Source organism: Pan troglodytes, chromosome 9 (assembly GCF_028858775.2).
Source record: "Pan troglodytes isolate AG18354 chromosome 9, NHGRI_mPanTro3-v2.0_pri, whole genome shotgun sequence".
In the NCBI taxonomy this organism is placed as follows: Eukaryota; Metazoa; Chordata; class Mammalia; order Primates; family Hominidae; genus Pan; species Pan troglodytes.
Window position 1 is genome coordinate 97070381 of NC_072407.2, and position 22510 is coordinate 97092890.

Sequence of the window (22510 nt, forward strand, 5' to 3'; positions counted from 1 at the left end):
TTTACGTTTTACAGTCTTTAATTAAGCACATAAAACTGTACTATTTAATATATTTCTCCATGAACTTTTTGTGAAATTCAGATCGCAGTGTGTCATTTACAAATCTTTTGTCTTTCTTCTGGTCATCTACACCTTTTGCACAGTTCTTGAAGACAACGTCATCATCCCACCTGAGGAAGAAAAAGCAAACAGAACGTCTGAAAATGTTTGTATCAGGAGACAAGAATACTACCTGCACTGCAAGGCTTAGTCAGTTACACAGAAAGATGCTCAACATGTGTATCATCTGATGCAGCAATTACACTCAAAAGAATAATGTCATCCTTAATATATAATCTTGCTTTCTTATAGCAAGAATGGCAATTCCTACTTAGAACATTAAAACATTCTTATTATTTCTCCAGTAAAAGAAACTTTTGAGTTAAAAAATAGAAATATATAGATTTTAATTGCATAAATATTTAATGTTTTTAGGTCTAATAGAAAGAAGCAGCACCTAGGTCTACCCTAATATTAGTGTAGGCATCTGTACATGATAGTAGCCAATCAATTTAATGTAGTTTAGATTATGTGGTTTTGAGGATTGTAGATATTCCTCTTTTATCAGTTAATGTTTAGTAATCATCTACTGTAATATTCACATTATAGGCCAACAAAAGGAGAAGGAATCATTGGGGTATAATAATTAAGGCTCAGATATGGCCCACATGTACATTAACCAAGGAGAAGTACCAGCTGAAGAGCTCAGAGCAGAACTCTGGTTGGATTCCATAATGTATAAGCACGAAAAAAAAACACCCATAAATAAGTTATAAAATACATGTGTTATAGAAAATAAAAAGCATGATTTCAGAATATCACCTAACATATAAAACACAGGCCCATATACATAATATTGATACCCTCACAAATATATATAAAACACAAGCCCATATAATGTGTGTGTTTATGTGTGCGTGCGCTTACATGTCAGGAGAAACTGCACATGGGAACAAATGTGGGAAAGTGCACAATGAGCAACAAATGTGGGCACCTTTGGAAAACAGTGCAGTAAAGTCATCACTGATGCAGTACACAGAAGCATAACAAGCTGAGCAGATCAATATGACTGGGATATAAGACATGTTTCTATCTCCAATTCCATTTACATTCAAAAAAGGCAAAAGAACAAACTATATAGCTTTATTTTTGTATATAATCAGTACAGTTTTTTCTGTATCCGGTCTTTCCTCAACTCCAAACAGGCTTTTTGTCCCTCCTTCCCAACACCAAAATGCTCTTTCCTGACATTAGTATTTGTCCTCGATGATCACTCCTCTCCTCCTGAAACACTTTGTTTCACTTCTTTCAGTTCTCCTCCCTTCCCAACTGGCTGCTCCTTGTTAGCCTAGACTTTTTCATTCAAAATTAACTCAATCAATATTTATCAGGCACTTGTATAATGTTTAGAGGTTGGCTAGATGATTAGAACAGGTACTGGTAACTAATAATCTACCTAACCTCTAAACATACCAAGCTCAGTTCTGACTTCTCCTCTCTAGCTATACCCTTCCCTAGGTGACTTCATCCTGTCTTATGGCTTTAAAAAGTTTATCTGAGCCGATAACTTCCAAATCTACTATCTCCAGCTTGGACTAATTCCCGAACTGTATCAGGAGTACTGCATCACTCCAGAGGGGAGAGCAGTCAGCAGTACTGCATCACTCCAGAGGGGAAAGCGGTCAGCAGTACTGCATCACTCCAAAGGGGAGGGCAGGTAGCAGTAATGCATCACTCCAGAGGGGAAAGCGTTCAGCAGTACTGCATCACTCCAAAGGGGAGGGCAGGTAGCAGTAATGCATCATTCCAGAGGGGAAAGCGTTCAGCAGTACTGCATCACTCCAGAGAGGAGGGCAGGTAGCAGTACTGCATCACTCCAGAGGGGAAAGCGTTCAGCAGTACTGCATCACTCCAGATGGCAGATAACAGCAGTAGAGGTGGTGAAAAATAACGAATATGGTTTAAAAATTAAGCACTGTGGTTCCTTGACGAATGCATATAAAATAACAACCAATCTTCCTCCCTCAGCATTTCCTGTAAGCTTTTCTGTTTTATTTTATATATCACCATCTGAAGGATTTACAGTATTTACAACTTATATTTTCTCCCTTTTCAGCCCTCCTTTTTTACCCCTCCAAACACACACACACTGTACAGAATTTAAAAAGCAGACCTAGTACTACAATCCTTAGAAATGCCTGCTTGCAAGGCTGGCCCCTGGGTGGCATTTGAAAATTTGGATCTAAGAAATCTTCTGTTACTGTGCCTATAATTTACAAATAATGTGGTTTACACTGAACACCTACTATCCTTTTAGGAGTCCGGACTTTGGTATGTGCTAAGCAAAAGCTGCGTAAATGACTAGCCACTCCCAGTAAAAACCTTGGGCGCGGGATCTTTAATGGGCTTCCCTGGGCAGAAGCACTGCACACGTTGCTGCACTGTCCTTGCTGGGGGAAACAATGTGCTGTGTGACCACTCATGGAAGGGACACAGCATAGCGAAACCTGCACATGGATTCCTCTATTCTCTGTGTGTGTCTTTTCCCTTTATAATCTAGCTGTGTGTCTTTATTACCTTAGCCAAGCATATTAACTATACACCAAGTCCCCTGAGTTCTTCTAGTGAGTGTCTGAATGTGAGAGGCCATCTTGAGGACCCTTGATATGCGCACCTAAAATGTAAGGGCCTCAGTTTATTACTCTGTCCCTAGTGCTTACATCATTATCTAGTACACAGCTGGTTATTGCAACTATCTATTGAAAATAAGTTTATTTTCTTTCATTTGGCTTCTTCCATTATTCCTAATTGAACAGAGAAGAGTATCAGTGAATGGACGGTGGACTTTTAGAAGCTTTTTACAATGCACCTTGCTATCCAACTTATAATCTGCATGCCTGTGTGTATACACATACACACACACACACACACACACACACACACACACACACACACTCCATTACTCCGTTACTGTATAGTACCTTCTTTTAACTTTGAAGTTGGCCTGAGGCTGGGATGGGCCAGTGAGATTAAGGAGAGGGTTTCCGCTCAGAATGTTTTCCATACGAATCCTCTCTTCTTCAGCTTTTTGTTCTTGTTCCTGTCAATGACAAAGGAAGATTAACACTTACTTATTTTAACTCTGGGTTCAATTTTTTTTATATTAGCTCACTGAAAAAAAAAAAAAACTGATCATTAGGATTTTATGGCAACAAAAGCATCAAGGCAGGCTTTTTTTTTTTTTTTTTTTTTTTTTGGTTTTCGAGGCATACTAGAAAAGTCTCCCTCATCAAAATAAAATAATTTAGCATTTTTATTATAAATATTTCATGGTTGATATCATACAGTAATTAGTCTCTTCCAACTGTGAAATGCTACAGATCCATATTTAAATCTATTTTCTTTCTTGAAGTACATGTCAAATTAATTGCTTTAAATTTTAAGCATATATCAATAAGCATATTCTAATAATTTAAGAACATATTGAATATCAAAAAGATACATTTAGCAAAACTATTACCTCCATTTTAAAGGGTCATACCTAACTGTGATTAATTTTAATCTTATTTTGAATTACTAATAATGTAAACTTGCATCTCTAGGTTTGGTGACAAGTTATGAATGAAGAAGTAACTCCTAAAATAGGACAAACTACCATGTACAAAATTATATCCAGTTAACATGAATTTCTACTAATTTACCTGAGGTTGATCTGTTTTGTTTTTATTGACTTATCGAGTTTTTCTTTTTTTTTTTTTTTGAGACGGAGTCTCACTGTTGCCCAGGCTGGAGTGCAATGGCATGATCTCAGCTCACTGCAACCTCCACCTCCCAGGTTCAAGTGATTCTCCTGCCTCAGCCTCCGGCACGTGCCATCATGCCCGGCTAATTTTTGTATTTTTAGTAGAGACGTCATTTCACCATGTTGGCCAGGCTGGTCTCGAACTCCTGACCTCGTGATCCGTTCACCTCGGCCTCCCAAAGTGCTGAGATTACAGGCGTGAGCCACCGTGCCCGGCCTCAGTTTCTATTTTTATACCTCCCATCCTTTATCAGTTACAACACTGTCTTTCTTCACTTTTATTTTAGCATCAACTTCTTCAAAGTCAAATCACCCTGAGTTTCCTTCTCAGAATGTGGAATATAAAATGTCTAAAATCCTTAGCTATCACTTCTAGATCTACCTGTTAACATGTTATCTTAAGCCAAATATAAATCCCATTTTGCTGTGTTTTGGGGATAACAGAAATTGATGACTTAATAGATCAAGGAAAAACAGATGGTATGGAAGTCATTTAAAAAAGTTATTATTTTAATAATCTAATTTTTCACACAGGTTACTGATACTTCATTTCAATATTCAAATGTAAACAATGAATTTCATTTTTATGAAGAAAAATAAAAATCAAAATGGGAGGTGAGAAGATCTAACTTGTAAGGAAATAGGAAAATTCCTTTATGTCACTGGTCAGAACTTAAATCAGGAACTATACATCACAGAACAGGTGGCTTTCTAAAAGCTATATATTTATTTGTAACAAATTATACCGATGCTTAAAGGGAAAAGATATTTCTCTGAAATACTAGAAAAATAGGAGCTTAAGTATACCATATATCCAAACTTATAATGTGTATGACATATAAAGGTTATGGACATTTTATGTTTGGAATATTATTTCCTTTGGGGTTACTGAATGATTGCCACACACAGCACTGGGAAAAAAGGCATAAACTCTTTCTATATTCAAACAGCAGGCATACTATGTTTCATAATATAGGCTATTCATCAGATGGCATGTAGGTCAAATCCTAACTAACTGTTTTTGTAAATATTTTATTGGAACATTGCCACACTTGTTCACTTATGTACTCTGTGGGTGTTTTTATGTTATAACAGTGGAGGTGAGTAGGTGTGATAGAGGCTCCATGACCAGCCAGCCTAAAATATTTACTACCTGGCCCTTTACAGAAAGGGTGCTGACCCCTGACAAGGGCTAAATGGTTTGAAAATCTTAAATTTGGAACATGGCAAAAACCAGCCAATAGAAAGGGAAACAGGGATAAAAGAAACTATCATTCAACCGCAAGAAATATCAACACATTTTAATACAGATATTAGATGAAACTCACAAAACTGCAAGGCCTTCTGTCTAAAATGTTTATCCTCCCTCAAGGTCAACCAAAAGCATTTAAATTGCTCATCTCTATGTGTCCAGAACTATTAGGCAAGCTAAAAAAATTTGGAACAATTGCCCTCTAGTGGTATGCAAGTGGGACTGGGAATGTTTTTATAATTCTTTGACTTGTAAAAACTAGATGTAAAAACTATAAGCTATTACAGGAATTATGCTCTCTTATACAAAACTTTGATGAGAATTGTATTTTGAAATGCTTTTCTTCTTCCAATCTGAATTCTAAGTCTTCAAAGTCTATCCCAAATTCTACCTGTTTTCTGAATTCTTCCCTGGTCCTCCTGATTCACATGAAGTCTACTTCCCTAGATTCCTGGTATTGACCATGCAGTATATTTTCTTACTTTCTTTTTTAAAAACAGAACAATTCTTGCCTCAAATAAAATTTTACACAGAAATCTATGAAAAAGCTGTGCTGCTCTGGTTGAAAACAGGGGCAGACAACCCTACCTGAATGTCTCACAATGTGTCAAATTTAACATGTTCAAAACAGAACTCATCAACTACCTCTTCTCTCTGCCTAAATATGGCAATTCTTTTGCATTCCCTGTATTGATGGCACCAACATTTACCTAGAAAGTGAGGGTCCTCTCTGCTGCTACAATCAATCAGTCACTATCTGTCAACTCAACCTCCTTTTTTATTTTTTCCTGCTCCCCTTCCCACTTTGACCTCCTTGATAATCAGCTTTATCAGCATGTAATTACTTACCTCAATTCCAACTCCTATCATACAAGCTAAGAGTCTCTTAATTGGGAGGATTACTGGAACAGCCTCCTAACTCAGTTTTTTTTCCAATCCATCCTGCATATTTTGCCAGAGTAATCTTTCTAAAATGCGTATCCAATTTTATCAATCTCCTGCTGAAATCAACCAGCTCTTCATGTCCTTTAGAAAAAATCTAGACTCCTTCAGTATTGTTTTGCAAACCTCTAATGCTCTGACTTGCACTTGCCTCCTCAGTTTCACCTCTTATTATCACTCTGGGTAATTTATTCAGAATTTTAACTATCTTTGAGTTTTATATTTTTTCCTCATATTGTGTAAACAGAGAGACTGTGGGGGCTCAGAGAAGTTAGGTAGCTTGACCTAGGTTATATAATATCTACTGACTGATTGCCTTAATAGTACCTAGGCAGTAGACAAGCAGAGAGATAATCTTTGTAGACCACAACTATATCTTGATCATCTTTGATTCTCCTGTCAATTAACAGATATCGACTAAATGTTGAACAAATGAATAAACAAGTAAATGACTAGCAAGCCTGTGAATATTACTCAGTGCATCTGAACTATTTGGAAAGAATTTCTTACATAACGAGGATACCTAGGATGTCATAAAAATAATCACATTTATAGATCTACAAGTGCTATAATATTTAGACACGGTAAGGGAGATTTCTAATATAAGAAGATATTACTTATATTCAAAAAAATTTCTACCTTAGTGTATGTGAGAAGATAGATGTAAATATTTAACACTTTGGTTTTACCTTCCTGGCCTGCTCTTCAGCTCTTTCTTTTTTAATTTTTTCCAGTTCTGCAAGAAGAGCTGCAGTATCATCATCATCACTTTCTTCTTCAAAATCTTCATCTTCCTCCTAAAAGAACAGTGAGAGCCCAGAAGATTGGAGGGAAAATACACACTACCAAAACACAGTACATATGTACAACGTATCACCCTAAGAAAGTCAAAACAATTTTATGTAGCTCAAAACAACTTTAAGCTAGCAGCAAAGATACTCAAAAGTGCAAAAAAGTGTGCTAAATTCTCAGAAGAAAATAATTTCAAATGAATAATCATTAAATTTCAGTTGAAATTAGGTTTCCTGTTTTAACTATTATGAGTAACTCCATCAATTAACTCTAGAATTAACGGCTGATATGTATACATAGTTAGATATTACTCATTGGATGCCACTCAGGTTTTTCACTGTCCTGTATGTAGAAAACTGCAAATTGATTATAGGCTCTAGGGTCCCACAGAATTTTAACATTAACTGATGTGCTAATCCTTAAAAACCTTCTGCTTAGATTACTTCCCTCCCTAAGCACAGTGGGAACCATTAAGTGTATTGCACTTATAGAAGGGGACATATCTAATATGGAAAGGCCTCCAGGTACAACTCTAGAGGGCACTGTTTATAGGAAGCCCAGTATGAAGAGTGCCCTGGAGAGGTGAGGTGTGTAACACAGCAGTAGTGCAGTAGTTTAGTACAGGACATTATTTTGGGGGAAAGCATATCCTTTTATAGATTCCTTCCATATTTGGTTCTCTAGAGATCAAACTTGTTCTTAAAGTCCCACAAAATAATACTTTTGGTTTTAAAATCAACTATAAAGTTTAGCACTGAGGTCAGGGCTATATTTGAATAACAGTAAGTAAACATAAATATATGTCACTTCTTAAAGCAAAGACATAACAAGTATTTTAGAAAAACATGGTAAATCAATTATTAGAGATGAAAGGAGGAAACAAAACATACATCTGTTAGAGGGTCATCGGCATCAAGGTTGGCGGCAGGAATCTGGTCTAACCGTGGCTTTTTTGACACTGAAGAGGAGGTTGTATGTTCTGGGGGGAAACAAAAATCATTTAACTTAGTAAAACAAATACTTCATTTCTTAAAATGTTTTAGGGACCTGTGGGCACAAGGAGCCCACATTAAAAGCATTATCCACAGTGAACTCACATCCACAGCGCCTGGGCAAATAAGCCTTTGGTAAATATTTGTTGTTATTATCTCTAATGACCTAAGAAAGTAGTACAGCTCACATCAATCTGTAAAAGTAAATGGTTAACATTTTCCAATTGCTACATAATGAAAAACTATCAACAACATAATTTTATGAGACAAATGTCTTGGATAGTGTTGGTACCTCGGGTTGGACGATCCCTATTTTTCTCTCTTGCAGCAGCTCTCTCTCTTTCTTCCAACTCTCTCCTGAAGTCACGGTTACGAACCTCTTCAGGGGCATCCTGAGTAGTCTGTCTAAAGTAGAAACAAACCAGGGCAAAAATGTTACTTAAACACACACACACACACAGAGACTGTAGTAATGGAAGACAATTCAGGAATGAGACTTTGTCCTTCGAGCAGAAAAAAGGGAAGTAGACAAGATCATAATTTAATGTGAAGGTTACTAACAGCCACTCTTGTGATGTTCCCAATATTTCAAGAAGTCCAAATTCAATCACATATTTTCCTATAATAAGGCTTTACAGTGATTAAAATGTCTTTAATTTTTATTAGGATTATATCAACTCAGAACTTAACAGTAATACTTTTAATATACTGATTGGTGCTCATAGTGCATAATCTCTCTGAGGCATTATTATTTCTATTATTTATTGTTCTATCTACATATGAAAATTCCTGGTTAGTAGGAATTTCACGTTTTAAAATCACAGCAGAATTTTAGTGTTAAACATCCTATTGCATTCTATTCCTATGAAAATAGATAAGTGACATAACTCAAACATACTACTATATCATGACCACGCCATTTAACAGATCTGGTCTTGTTTTGTGAACAATAAAAAAAGAAAGTCTTACTACCTGTATTTTATCTTTGTATGAGAGGGTAGGTCTCTGCTTGAATACTGCTTTGAAAGTTGGCTCAAATCACCTTCTCCTTTTCCCCTTCCACCTCTTGCAGGTTCAAAGGTTGGCCTGGCTGCTGTTGTCATCTTTTATGCTTTGAAGAAAAATATAATCAAGTTATTTCCAACATTACAAACACTCATTTTATAGAGTATTAATCAATATCCATACTGGTAAAGTAAGTTCTAAAACTCATTCCCCAAAACCTGCTTAATCTTCTTAAACAAAAGTTTTCAAGAAAACAAATTATGAGGCTTAGGCTGTACAAGGAATATGGCTTCTCAGGCTTGCCTTAGTACAAAAAATTCTGTCATGAAGATCTGAGTTTGCATCCCTATTCTCCTTCTGACTATATGGGCTTGAGCAAGTCACCTGGCTTAACTTTGTCATCTGTGGAATGGAGATATTCCTCATAGATTATAAGAATTATGACACTTGACATGTCAAAACCCTAGTAAAATACAGTACTGCCATGACTGAGTTTTAAAAATTTCCAACTCAACCTTACTCTACCAGACTCTGTAAGGTTTGCATTTTATCTAAACTTCACACAATAGCAAATAGGCTAGTAGAAACAAAAGCTAAAAACAAACAAAAAATATCACTGACAAAGTTACTAAATGTCCCAGAGAAAAGTGTGTTAAACTTCAATGACAGTTACACAGAAAAAAATTCTTAAACAACCGTTTGTTGAGCCAATTTTCTCCTACAACAGGCATCATACTATAAATCAGATCGTTTGTGGGTTATAATTTAAGGCCTGTTCAAAAAAAACAAGAACCTCACCCCCAGAGGATTCTGATGCCAAAAATCAGGGACTCATTCCTCAAGTTACTTTCTGCTTGGAGCAGTCACAAGAATACTGTGTAGCAGATGCAGTCACTAAAACCCTGTTAGTGTCGGAAAAGCAAGTGTGTGGGGAGGGTGGGCGAATTGGGAGGATTTTTTGGGGTGGGGGGGGGCGGTGCTAATTCTCTCAACTTTCAAAAAGGGTAGAGACATGTCTACAAAGAAGAAAACAGGGTTATCTGGCGCTGGGGGCGCCGCCCCTTCCCACACACCCACGGAATTATCACTCCGGCCTCCCGTGAGCTAGTCTTTGGCTATAACCAGAAACTCGCTGCCTCTTCACCCGTGCCCAGCACTGCAGGGGTGCGAAGGGTAGTGAAGGGAGGACCTGGGGTTCGCTTTACGCAGTAGGCGAGCTGCCTTTACGCTGCGATCTCCTCGGCGGGCCCGAGAGCTCCAGACGCGCCTGACAGGCACTCGGTTCCGCCCCTAGCCCGCTGCTCCAGGGCCTCCACCGCCCGCGCTCTGCACTCTGCCGCCGACTCCGACCCCAACTGCCCTTTCCCGTCCCATCGCGATAAGAAAGATAATCTCCTATCCTCTTGCCGCTCACACTGGCCGAGGTCCGATGCAGCAGGCTCCGAAGATCATACGGACGCCATTACCACTCTTGGCTCCCAGAAACCTCTGCGCCCAGAGCTAGCGCCTACGACCCGGAAGCAAAATCCAAGCGCTTCGGGGGCGGAAGCAACGACCAATCCGCAGTGGCCGAAGTGGAAGTCGGCGTAACGGCACTAAGGGGCGGGGCCGAAGCGGCCCAGGGGGCGGGCGTTTGAATTCAGTGCCTTAGAGTAGACCCTAAACCTCATTTTATACCTTCAAGAACCAATTACTTAATGTCTCTTCCGTCTTTTCCGTCCCCGACCCCCTCCCAGACTCCTTCATTCCGGTACTGCGTGGACGGAAAGCCCCGGGTAGCCGACACCACGTCCCCGGCTAGCGGGAGAGAGCGTGGAAAAGGATTACACCAAACTGTTTAAATCCAACGACTCCTGCTTCCATCCTTTCTCCTGAGCTAGAACCAACAAACCTAGAGAGTTGGGCTTCGGAAAAACTAGTGTTTTCATTTAATTGGATATGAAGAAAGAACAAATATGTACGGGGCAACCACGATCTTTACAAAGGTACCATTCCTGCAAAAATATTAACACTTCAAAGCAAAGGTTGTATTCGTAATGTTTGCTAAAATTTCTTATTTAAAAAACGTTAGTTTTAGTGGGAGGGGAGATGTCAGTATTTACGAGAGCGTTTACAACGGTGGGCCCAACTACCAGGAGCACAAGATGTAATTATTAAGATGGCTACTTAAGTGTTAAGTTTTAATAAGACAACGAAAAGTAGAAAACCCGAAAACCAAAAACCCACCAGTCGTCTCTCCTCCCTTCCATAAAAACAAATTCTGAGAATAGAGATCTTGGTTGTTTAGCTCATCTTGGTATCTCATCACATAGACCTTGACGTATAGTAGCTGCTCAATTAATATTTGTTAAACAAATGAAAATTCAACTTCCCCAACTTAGTTTAAAATGTAAGGAACTCACAAAATTGAATATTTAAATGCTTTCTTACCCCTAAATTCTTTGCAACTTTTTAATGAAGAAAGAAAAGCAGAAAAAGCCCTTTCAGTCATAGAGTTCAAGATGAAAATCCTGATTTTTCTTACCGAAGGTATCCCTCCTCCAGTCTTAACACGTCTCACTAAAAGACGCGATCATCACGCTAGTTACTCAAACCAAAATCCCGGAGTGCCTACTTAAATTCCTTTTCATTCACTCTTCACATACGGTTCATTTACAGGTCTTAACAATTCTACTTTTAAAACTCACCCGAAATTTTATTCTACTGCCACTACCCTTGCCTTTGCCAACACCATCTCCTACCTGGATTGTAATTGCTTCCTATTATATCTTCCTGCGTCATCTTTTATCCTACAGTCAGTGTTGCATATAGCCAAGAGAGTGATCTTTTAAAATTAATAAAATGGTGTTACTATCCTGTGTACAATTTCACTGCACTTAGAATAAAAATCACATTTCTTAATGTGACCTGAGACCCCACGGAGTCTGGCTCCTGCCTACCTTCCAGACTTCACTTCCAATCAGTCACTCGCTTACGCACTAAGCTCTAGACATAGCCAAGTGGGCATTTCTGTTTTACAAAACAGGGCAAGATTCCTTCTATTTTAGGGCCTTTGCACTGGCTTTTCTCTATTGCCTGTGCCCCAAGATAACTGTATCACCATCCTTCATGTCTCAGGTATCACAGTGAGGTTTTCCTACCCCCCACCCCTCCAACACTTGTGTTTGTACACCATCACATCACCCTGTTTCATTTTTCATACCACTAAACATTACCAGAGTCTATTCTATTCATTTTTTATTTCCATGTCTCTCAGGAGACAGCATGCGAAGGTCATTAAGAGAAAAGGATCTTCAGCCTGCCCATTTTTGTTCTAAATTCCAGTTCTGCCCTTTCCTAGCTCTATAACCTTAGGCAAGTCATTTTCCCTTTCTGTGCTTTCAGTTTCCTCACGTGTAAAATGGGCGTAATTCTAGTCCCTAACTTGTAATACTACTCTAAGGATTAAGTGAATTAATACTTGTAAAGTGCTTAGAACTGTCTCAGCAAATAGTACTTGCTAAATAAATGTTAGCTATTATTATTATTAATATTATTTTTATTATTATTGTCTATCTTCCTATATTAGAACATAAGTTCCAGGAAAGCAGGAACCTTGTCTCTCTTGTTCACTGGGTGTATCCTCTGCATATAGAACAGTGCCTGGCACATAATAGGTGCTGAGTAAGTATTTGTTGAATGAATGAATGAATGAATGATGCACTATGAAGTAGAGGAATGACATAACAATGGCAAGATGGTAACACAATTATAGGAGATACCCACAGTTTTTATGTTCCAACTGTCCTCATTAGCCCGGAGTGAATCACTTCGTTGATTTAACTCCCAGCCCACTAACCTAATCTTTTGGTTGCCAGTGGTGATAAATAGCCACCCTATAATTTCATTAACACCAATATACAATATAGTCAATCCACAAAATTAAAAGCTTTTGACTTAAACGAAAGTGCTAATAAGAAAATGAAACTAAAGCTTTTGACTTAAATGGTTTGAAAGTATTAAGAAAAAGAAACTTAAGTTTACTAAAATCTTGAAATTCATCTGATCAGTTAACCTAGCTGGCAAAAATCATATAACCTCCCAAGAATTCTTATGTTAAACCTGTTACCACAAAATCTAGTTTGGCCCTTAATTCTGCCTGCCAGTCCTCTTATGCTCTCCTAATTGTTTATTTTCCCCCTCTGCAATAATATAATTTCCCACATTCCCCTTTCTTCAAGTCTACATGCCTCTTTCACCTCCTTTTCCCTCTGCATTCTCTTTCCTGGCAGTAGATCTTCTCAGTTCTCTGAGAAAACAGAAGCTCTTAAACAAGGACTTCTCATCTCCTTTTTTCCGCAGATCTATCGAGCTGCCTTTGGCTATTCCTGTATCCTCAGATTCCCATGTATTACTGGAGATGAGGTGACCCACACTCTCCCTTGTGCTCTGGGTCCTAATTCCTCCAGGTTTCTTAGTGGCTGGCATTTTGCTATATATTTTCTCTTTCTTATGATCTATGAGGCCATCCCTTTCAGATCATTTTTATCAGCTTTTGGACATGGTATAGTATATCTTAACCTTAAAAAAGGCTCTTTCATTTTAGTATGCCAAAGGTAGCATTTAATTAAATGTGAAAGGGATGTAGTTTGGCCCTTGATTGCAAAACTTACTATTTTTATGGCAGGAGTAGCATAGGAATTCCAGTTTAAAGCTTAAACAAAATCAACACCTAAAAGGGAAAATAGAAACCATAAAAACCTAAGAAGAAAATTTAAGAAACTATTTATAGAACCTAGAATTTGGAAAGACCTTTCAATCAAAGCAGAACACCTTAAGAGCTTTAAAAGAAATACTTTTAAAAATTCATTTATCCAACAATTAATTTTATAGCAGTAGATGCCAAAAACAAGTCAATAAATTCTAGATTCGCAAATAAATTTTGTAATGCCTATAACATATAAAGGATTACTGCTACTGCTAGTGATACACATAATATAAAAATCACAAATTACCCAATTAAAAATTGGACAAAAGATATAAGCAGGCCATTCAGAAAAAGCAATTTCAAATAGACAAGTCAATAAACATGAAAGACACTCAACCTTCTAATGAGGAAAATGAAAGTAAACTAAAAATGGATTATCACATTACAGCATCCGATTGGCAACAATTAAAAAAATTAATAACATAGTTGGATGGGATTGAGAGAAAAGGGGATCCAGTCAGACAGCGGGGGGCATTGGTCCCCCATTACCCTCACAGTAAAAGCCAAGGTGTTCACAATGGTTTCCAAAGTTTTCTATGGTCTACCCTTTCCCCTACCTCTTTGACCTCATCACTTGCTCATGCTTTTCATGGCTACCTCCTTCCTATTGTTGCTTGGACACGCACACAGCTGCTCCTGCTTTAGGGCCCTCACACTAGCTATTTTCTCTGCCAAGGCTATTCTTTCCTGTCTTACTCAAGTCTTTGTTCAAATGGAGGCCAATGAACCTTGGGCATCTCTACTTAAAATTGCAACTGTTCTCCCTCTCTGTCCCCTAACATTCTGTACTCCGTATCTCCCTTCCCCTGCTTTCTTCTTTTTATCTTTTAAAATTATATTATATATAATGACATGGCATTTATCATCTTCCATGACCCTATATAATTTAGTTATGTTACATTTATTGTCTCTTTCTCTACTTCTCCCATGTAGAATATAAGTTCTAAAAGGGCAGGGATCTTTGTTTTGCTCAGTAATATAGGCCAAGCATTAAAACAATGCCTGGCACCAATAGCTACCCAATAAACAGTTTCCATATGAGTGAATAAAAGAAAGAATGAATGGACGAATGAAAGAATGAATTAGTTTTAAGAGGAAAAAATTGTGTTCTGTTGTAAAAAGTTATTGCCTTAATCTATTTTATATTTTAAAGGAAAAAAGTAACTTACATTGTATTAGTCTGAAATCCCGATTTCAAATGAAGATATGATAAGACCCAGAAATATGACTTTCTTTCGGGAGAGAATCTCTAAATGAAAAAAATCATATGAGATCAGGCTTTATATGTACCATCAAAATCCTAATTAAATCAGCCCTAATCCAATCACAACTCTAATCCAACTCTCTTCATCTCTTCCAGTTGAATCACTGTCTCCAATTCTACTAAACTCTCATTTACCAAGTTATTGGCCCACAAAATGTGAACATTTCGCTTAAAAATGTTTCTTTGTGGCTTTTAAATAGGAATATGAAAAAAAAAATGCCCACCTCAGAAATTACATTTTAAAATAAAGTAACATAAATAATGAAATCTACTTCAAATTTTTAACCTGAAAATGACACATTTTCTAATATAAAAAACTAGTGCTTTCTTTGATGTTTTGACAAGTGAGAATATAAAAATAAAGTGTCTAGCCCTCTACCAACAAAATCTTGATTTTAAATGAAGACATTCTAGGGCTTAGAGAGATTATTTCCTGGAGACAGCCTCCAAATGAAATATCATTTGCTGATGGTCCAGGCTGGGTTACTGGATAATGTCATAAGTTACTCACCTCTCATCTAATCTAATCACATAAATACCTCACCAGCTGACCAGTGTACTACTGCGAAGACAATTAAAATCAAACATATTAAAAATAGTTAAAACTAAAAAACTAAAATGTAGAAAATAGAGATAGAAAAAGACATGCCAGGCAAATTCTAATTTAAAAACCTTGATGTAGCAATGTTAGTTAGCAAAAGTATTCTTAGGTTGAATAACATTAATAGGGACAAAGAAGTGCATGTATTACATTACGAAGAAAAATCCACTAGGAAAATTACTATCGGACATGTATGCAGCTAATGACATAACTTGAGAAAATATGAAGCAAAAGTAAGAAAAAGTGACAAATCTAAAATCATGGTGGGAATTTTTTTAAGATAAATTTCTCTCAGACGAGCAGATCAAGCAAACAACAACATTGATCTACTATATAAGTTATATGTGTGTACATATATGTGTGCATTATATATGTATGCTTATTGTATTTCTATGTGCATGTAAAAAGTTCACTGTAATCAGAGCAGAATATATATTCTTTTCAATAAACATTGAATATTTACAAAAAGTAATCAAGTATAAAGCCCCCCCAAAATTTCAACAAATGCCAATGTATGCATTTCCTTTTTTATTTATTTATTTATTTTTTTGAGACAGAGTCTCACTCTGTCACCCAGGCTGGACTGCAGTGGCACAATCTTAGCTCACTGCAACCTCCTTCTCTCAGGCTCAATGGATTCTCCTGCCTCAGCCTCCCGAGTAGCTAGGATTACAGGTGCGTGCCACCATGCCTGGCTAATTTTTGTATTTTTAGTAGAGATGGAGTTTCACCATGTTGGCCAGGCTGGCCTCGAACTCCTGACCTCAAGTGATACACCTGCCTCGGCCTTCCAAAGTGCTGGGATTACAGGTGTGAGCCAGCGCACCTGGCCCAATGTGTGCATTTCTAAATGATAATAGTCTTGCCAATTTTTAAATTTTATATAAACATTCAAAATGTTTATGTAAATGAATATGTATTCCTTTATGTTTTTGCTTTATTCCTCCCACTTAATGTATGCTATCTGTAGCTCTGATATACTATTTAGGGTTTCATTGTATAAAAATACACACCATAACTTGTTAATTCTAGTAATTATCTTTTCATTGTAGTGATAATTGCAAATAATGCCACAATGAACATTTTTGTAAATGTGCAAAGGTGCATGTGTGTGCATTTTTCATATATATATTTCATCAACAGGAGATGAGAGTTCTTGTTCTATAATCTCACCACACTTGATTGTCCGGCTTTTCAATTTTAGCTCATTTGGTGGGTATATAGTGATATATCATTGAGGTCTCAGTTTGCATTTCCCTGATTATTAATTCACATGTTAATTGTCCATTTGGATTTCTTCTTCTGTGAGGTATCTGTTTAAATCTTTCTATTGAATCATCTTTTCTTTATGGATTTCTATGATTTCTTAAGTTTAGGCATAGTTCTCTGTCACTTATTTGTGCTGCATATACAATTCGCCACTTCTCTGCTTCTCTTTTTGGTGTATTTTGATATACAACAATCTTTAATTTTAGAGTGGTTCAATTATCATTCTTTTCCTTTTTGTTTAATGCATGGTATTTCTTGATTATGAATGTCCCTACTTGGGAAGTCATAATGATATTCTCAGGTATTATCTTCTAAAGGTTTCATAGCTGCACATGAAATTCATTTTTGTGCGTGGCATGCTGGAGAAGGGGCCTTGAAATCCAATGGAGCAGATATTCTTACCTTGTCCCACTTTTATAAGAGTGGCTTTGCTATTCTTGGCCCTTTGGACTTTACTATAAAATTCAGGAGCCAATTGTCAAGTTCCACAAAAATACTTTTGGAATTTTAATTGTGATAACATTTAATTTACAGATTAAGAAAACATTCTTAAAAATGTAATGACATTTTTACAATACTAAGTCTTCAAATCTATTAACAGGTTATATTTTTCCATTTGTTTAGGATGTCTTTAGTTTATATTAATATGCTTCTCTAAGTACATTCATATTGTTGTCTTCATAGAAATTTTGCAAATTTTTGTTAGCATTAGTCTTGTTACTTAATGCTTAATGTTATTATAAATGGCGTCTTCCTTAAATTTTGGTTGTCTCATTGTTGCTGGTGTGTAGAAATATCATTGATTTTTATATGTAGCTATTTTAAATTCAGAGAACTTGCTAAGCTCTCTTATTAATTCAAAGGGTCTATTCAGAGATCTTTCAGATTTTGTCACATGTACAATCATGTCATCTGCCAATAGTGACAGCTTTGTTTCTTCCTTTTCTGTTTTCCTTCTTTTTTCCTTGCCTTCTTATGTTGGTTAGGACTTCCAAGATAATGTTGAATAAAAATGCTGATAGCAAGCATCCTTGTCTTTTTCCTGATCTGCAAGGGAAAACGTATAACTTTCATTATTAAGTATGATTTGGCTGAAGGTTTGGATAGATGCACTTTATTAAGATTTTTGCCTACTATTTTTAATTTGCTGAAAGAATGATGAATTGATGAATTTTATCAAATACTTTCTCTGCATCTAATGAGATTCTCTTTAGTTTGTTAATATGTGCTATTACACTATTATTTTTTAAAGTTTCATCCTTTCATTACTGGAATAAACCCATCTAGGTCATGATGTATATATTGCTGGAATCAATTTGCTCAGATTTCAGTTAGGATTTTTTCATCTATGTTCATAAGCGAGATTGACCTATTTTCTTTTCTCATAGTATCCTTGTTGGGGATTTGTACCATAAAATGAATTGGGAAGTATTCTTTCTTTTTCTATTCTCTGAGAAAATTTATCTAAGATTGGAATATCTTTCTTGAATGTTGACTAAAATTTCTTGGTGTAGCCATCTGGGCCTCGAGTATATTTTCTGGGAAGAGTTTTACCTACTGCTTCAGTGTCCTTGAGGGTTATGGATATATTTATTGTTCTGTTTATTCTTTTGTCAGTATCACTGTTATATTTTTCTAAAAATGTATTTACTTCATTGAAATGTTAAACTGTATTGGCATAAAGTTGTTCATACTTCTTTGTTGTCTCTTTTATGTCTGCAGCATCTGTAGTGATGACTTCTTTATCTTTGTTGATATTGGTTATCTGTGCCTTCTATTTTTGTTCTTCCTCATTTTCACCAGTCTTTTAAATTTTATTAGACTTTTTAAAAAAAGCCCAACTTTTGGTTTTGTTCATCATATTTTATATTGGCTTTTTATTTCATCAGTTTCTGGTCTCTTATTATTTCTCTTCTTTTTCTTTCTTTGCTGTTACTTTTTTCTGACTTCCTCAGATGGGTGCTTAGCTCATTTAGTTTTTTTAACCTTTTTCCTTTTCTTAAATATTTATTTAAATTTATAAATTTCCCTTTTAATGCTATTTACCTGCATCCTACAAGATTTGAAATGTAGTATTTTCATTTAGTTCAAAATATTTTCTAATTTCCATTTTTTATTTTCTCATTAAAAATTTATTTAGAAATATACTTTTTATTTTATAAATTTTTGGGAATTTTTTAGTTATCATTTTGATATTACTAACTTCATTGTTTGTGGTCAAATAACATATTCTGACTGTTCTCAACCATTTGACATTTGTTAAAGCTTGTTTTATGGCCACAGTTATGGTTAATTTTGTAAATTTTTTATAGAACTTGGAAAAATATATATTCTGCAGCTCGGCAGAACTGAATTTTATATGACTATTGCTTTTTAACTGCTTGATCAGTAGGGTCCAGATTTATGCCTGTCATCCTTGGGTCTCTGTTATTCTCAAAAGTGTCTCAGCTTAGATGGTAAATGATAGGATATAATTAATGTCAAAGTTTAGAGCCACTCTTATTAAAATCTTAGATGAGTATAGAATTTCTACCAACTCAGTCAACATTCAGCATTTTGCTAGAGATCATATCTAGTTACTTAAGACTTCCCTATTTCTAAAAAAAAAAAAAAAGAGACATGACTATTAAAAAAAGAAGAGATTTAATTTTTATGATTTTTTTCCTAGAAAATATTATCTACGTGGAAAATTCTAGAATTAATGGCCAAGCTAATAGTACTAATAGGAAATAAGAGGTACAAGGTTTGAAAAGGGATGTAAGATCAATAAATAATAAGAAAACTTAATAGAAAAAAATTTCCATGTACAGTACACTCAAAAAATTATAAAGTTCCTAAGGTTTTATCTAAGAAAACAGATTCATTATCTTTTTGATGCAAATCTGAAGCTTCATTGATATACATGCAACAAGATCTGAATAAATGTATAAATATACCAGTTAATTGGTGGGAATGATCAATGCAGGAGCTATGAAAATACACCTCTAATTTTCCTTTAATTTCAATGCATTCCCAATTTAAATTAACAGTATTTGACAGAACCTGACAGATTTATTCTAAAATGAATACTGAAATTTTACTCTATAAATATACCCAAGATAATTTTGAAAAAAGTTGAATAAGTACATGGAGACTTGCCTTACCAATTATCCTAAGTATAAAGCTTTAGTAATTAAAACAATCTAACATTGGCATAGAAATGTACAAATAAATAAATGGACCAGATGAAGAGTTTAGAAAGACATCTATCCTTACATTGTAACTTAGCATATGTGAGAAAAGGATTCCAACTGAATGGGGAAAATGGTGGCAAACAACTGGATTTCTTAAAAAAAAAAAAGTTCTGTTTCTTACAATAACAACACAGTATTCTAAATAGGCAAAACAAATAAAAGTGAAAAGCAAAGAAAACAATGACAAGAAAATATGATCTTTTTGACCCCCAAAGAATACATGGATTACTTAAATAGTACACAAAGGCACAAATCATAATGGAAAAGATCAATAAATTTGACTACATTTAATTTTTTCAAATATCAAAAAAACATAAACAGTAAATGGAGGTGGTGTGCTGAGATAAGTTATTTGCAACAATACAATAGACATAAAATTATCCCAAACATTTAAAGAACTTTTAAAAATCACTAGAAAAAGAAAGCAATTTAACTGAAAAAATCGGCAAAAGGTATAACTGGTAATTCAGAAAACCGAAACCCACAAAAGAAATAAATCAGTGAAAAATTACTTGACTTCACCAGTAAACAAGTCACACAATAACAACAACAACAACTACAATAATAAAATAAAAGGAGATAAATCATTTTACCAAATTGCCAACAACTGAAAAGTTGACATTATCAAATGCACCTGGAGGTGTGGAGAAACAGAAACTCCTATTAGTACATAGGTTTATTAGGATAGCCACTAGGTAGAGCAATTTGACATTGCCTAGTAAAATTAAAATGTTGTTTCTTTATCATTTAGAAATGATAATTCAAAGTATCTACCCTAGATAAATTGTCACATATAAGAAAGAGAACACACACAACACTGAAAGTAATAGGAAACACTGGAAGTAATGTAAATACCCACCAATAGGAAAGTGCAATAATAAAATATATTTTTATAACAGACCATATATAGTGTATGTATGTGTATGTATGTATATATACATATGTGTACCTATGCATATGTGCGTGTATGTATATATGAATATATCTTGAAACTGTTAATGTTGAATTTAAAAATTGCAGAAAATGAGGCCAGGCACGGTGGCTCATGCCTGTAACCCCAGCACTTTGGGAGTCTGAAGCTGGCAGATTGCTTGAGCTCAGGAGTTTGAGACCAGCCTGGGCAACATGGCAAATCCCTGTCTCTACAAAAAATAGAAAAATTAACTGGGCATGGTAGCCTGTGCCTGTGGTCCAAACTACTTAAGAGGCTGAGGTGGGAGGATGGCTTGAGCCTTGGAGAGGGAGGCTGCAGTGAGCCAAGACTGCACCACTGCAGTCCACCCTGGGCAACAGAACCAGTCCCTTTCTCATAATAAATGAATAAAAATAAAAATTGTAGAAAATGGGCATATTTAGCCTAAAATTATTTATATGAAATAAAAATAGCAGGCCAGGCATGGTGGCTCACACCTCTCATCCCAGCACTTTGGGAAGCCGAGGCGGGCAGATCACCTGAGGTCAGGAGTTCGAGACCACCCTAACCAACATGGTGAAACCCCATCTCTACTAAAAAAAAAAAAAAAAAAAAAAAAAAAAAAAAAAAAAAAAAAAAAATTAGCCAGGCTTGGTGGCAGGCACCTGTAATCCCAGCTACTTGGGAGGCTGAGGCAGGAGAATCACTTGAACCCGGGAGGTGGAGGTTGCAGTGATCCGAGATCGTGCCATTGCACTCCAGCCTGGGCAACACAGCAAGACTCCATCTCAAAAAAAAAATAGCAGATACACAAAACAGTATTATTGATGGACACCCAAACATGGACAGTGTAGCCTATTCATGACTGTAGTTGCTTATAGGCAGGGGGAGAGAGAACAGGATTTAAGATTCAGATCAGAGAAGGAATCCCATTTCATCTGAAATATTTATTTATTTCTACTTAAAAATACTTGTAGCAGGAGCAAGATTTTTAATGGATATCTGTTTTTACTACTTTATGCAGCATTACACTGCCAGGGTAATTAGGCATGAGAAAGAAGACATTCAGACTGAAAAGGAAGAACTAAAACTATCTTTATTGACAGATTGCATGATCTTATATATAGAAAGTCCTAGGTAGCTTGCTAAAAACCACTAAAACTAAAAACGAAGTCCAGCAAGGTTGCAGGATACAAGATCAATATACATAAATTGATTTCTGTGCATTAGTAGTGAACAATGTGAAAACGAAATTTAGAAAACAGTTCCATTCACAATAGTGTCAAAAAGATCAAAATGCTTAGGAATAAATTTAACAAAAGAAGTGCAAGACATATACTGGGGACTAGAAAATATTGTTAAGCTAAATGGAAAGACATTCCATGTCAATGGATCAGAAAACTTAATATTATTAAGATGGTAATGCTCTACAAATTGATCTCCAGATTGATGCAATCCTACCATCATTCCTACTGGCTTTTTTCCCCCAGAAATTAAAAATCGGTCCTAAAATTCATATAGAAATATGAAGGAACCAGTATAGCCAAAATAATCTTGAAAAAAAAGAAAAGACTTTGGAGGGCTCACACTTAGAAAAGCTCTAATAGACATTGCTAATTGCTATAAGGATAAACATGGTTCAATGGAATAGAATTGAAA

General features: G+C 35.9%; 2 protein-coding genes across 4 annotated transcripts in view; one reads left to right on the top strand and one right to left on the bottom strand.

Moving 5' to 3' along the window:
* On the bottom strand, positions 1-10364 carry CWC15 (CWC15 spliceosome associated protein homolog). 3 transcript variants are annotated; one of them, XM_001144223.7, is made up of 7 exons: positions 10239-10364; positions 8792-8930; positions 8112-8224; positions 7718-7806; positions 6725-6832; positions 3021-3139; positions 1-170 (listed from the first exon to the last, which is right to left on the bottom strand). In XM_001144223.7, exons 2-7 carry the CDS (start codon positions 8920-8922, stop codon positions 41-43), a joined length of 690 nt encoding a protein of 229 aa, XP_001144223.1. In that variant the 5' UTR covers positions 8923-8930; positions 10239-10364; the 3' UTR covers positions 1-40. The 3 variants fall into 3 exon arrangements, with proteins under 3 accessions (XP_001144223.1, XP_009422292.1, XP_054518615.1); XM_009424017.5 differs by lacking the exon at positions 10239-10364 and adding an exon at positions 10014-10139; XM_054662640.2 differs by lacking the exon at positions 10239-10364 and adding an exon at positions 9623-9726.
* KDM4D (lysine demethylase 4D) overlaps positions 10336-22510 on the top strand; it is a 25984-nt gene continuing 13809 nt past the window's right edge. Inside the window, exons 1-2 of the mRNA XM_522154.7 lie at positions 10336-10809; positions 12393-12487. The gene's annotated coding sequence lies outside the window, so the exon portion shown is untranslated. The remainder of the gene's footprint in view (positions 10810-12392; positions 12488-22510) is intronic.